Source organism: Egretta garzetta, unplaced genomic scaffold (assembly GCF_000687185.1).
Source record: "Egretta garzetta isolate BGI_Z169 unplaced genomic scaffold, ASM68718v1 scaffold7, whole genome shotgun sequence".
Lineage (NCBI taxonomy): Eukaryota > Metazoa > Chordata > Aves > Pelecaniformes > Ardeidae > Egretta > Egretta garzetta.
In genome coordinates, this window is record NW_009260350.1 from 1,040,455 (window position 1) to 1,041,904 (window position 1,450).

At 56.8% G+C, this 1,450-nt stretch overlaps 1 protein-coding gene across 1 annotated transcript in view; it reads right to left on the bottom strand.

Annotated features, from left to right (window-relative positions):
• Window positions 1-812: 812 nt before the first annotated feature.
• HSPB8 (heat shock protein family B (small) member 8) overlaps window positions 813-1,450 on the bottom strand; it is a 4,965-nt gene continuing 4,327 nt past the window's right edge. Inside the window, exon 3 of the mRNA XM_009642842.1 lies at window positions 813-972. Within this exon, the coding sequence (XP_009641137.1) occupies window positions 813-972 (160 nt within the window). The remainder of the gene's footprint in view (window positions 973-1,450) is intronic.

The window sequence follows — 1,450 nt, forward strand, 5'->3', positions numbered from 1 at the left end:
TTAGTCAGGGCTCGGAAAAAAAAGCAAATGCCCCAGCTGCCCATCAGTGCAAACATCCCCACAGCTCTCTCCTCTCCTTCCCCCCATGGGGAGGACCCTGTGCTGGGCTAGGAGGTGGCACAGGGTGGCATCCCACCTCCTCTCCGCCACCCTCCCGCAGCCCTGCGCCCAACCCACCGGGCTCAGCCAAGACAAGCAGAGGCTAAGAACATCAACTGGGTTTTATTCCTCAGGTGTGACGAGTAAAAGCACAAATTCTCTTTGGAAAAAAAGAAAAAAAAAAAAGAAAACCCCCAAACCAACGTTCTAAACACACGGACAGTTTGCGTTTCTCAGGACGGAGGCCGTGCCATCAAGCTCCGCCACCGGACACGTATCCTTTGTAGAGATGTAGTTTAAAAAAAAAAAACAACAAACAACCCATGGAGGAGGAGAAGACACAGAGCTATGGGATTCCACATCAATTTTAGAGAAAAAAGGGCCCTTTTTTGCTAGTGTTATAAATATCCCATCCGAGCGACTCAGAGCAAAAAAATAACCATAACAAAGAACATCCGTTCTGCTCGGCCCCATGGGCACAAAATCTCTACCGGCACCTCAGATCGCTACAGGCCCTTGGGGACAGTGGCCTGGCACCCGGCACGCGTGCCCCAGCTCTCAGCTGGTCCCCCCGTGGGGTGGCAGGTGCTGCCGTCCCTGCGAGCAGCACCCGTCACCCTTGCTGGAGGCTGTCTGGATGCCACCCCGCAGGGGACCGGGGAGCAGGGGGCCAAGGAGGGACGCCGGGATGCGGGAGGGAGGCGGGTGGCCGGTCAGGCGCAGGTGGCCTCCTGGCTCTCAACGGGGATCTTGCTGCCGCAGCCACCCTCGCTGTACTGCTGGTAGGGGGGGATCTGGGGTGCCTCGATGATCAGCAGCCCCTCCGGTGACAAGGAGGCGAAGACCGTGATGGGGTCCACCTCGTAGGGCAGCCTGCAGGAGGGAAGGAAAGGTTTAGGAGCTGGGGGGCTGGGGCGGCTCACCGCACACCCCATTCCTGGCAGACATTGACCCTTGGGAAGCTAAACACGCGGACAGTTTGCGTTTCTCAGGACGGAGGCCGTGCCATCAAGCTCCGCCACCGGACACGTATCCTTTGTAGAGATGTAGTTTAAAAAAAAAAAACAACAAACAACCCATGGAGGAGGAGAAGACACAGAGCTATGGGATTCCACATCAATTTTAGAGAAAAAAGGGCCCTTTTTTGCTAGTGTTATAAATATCCCATCCGAGCAACTCAGAGCAAAAAAATAACCATAACAAGGAACATCCGTTCTGCTCGGCCCCACGGGCACAAAATCTCTACCGGCACCTCAGATCGCTACAGGCCCTTGGGGACAGTGGCCTGGCACCCGGCACGCGTGCCCCAGCTCTCAGCTGGTCCCCCCGTGGGGTGGCGGGGGGTGCCGGC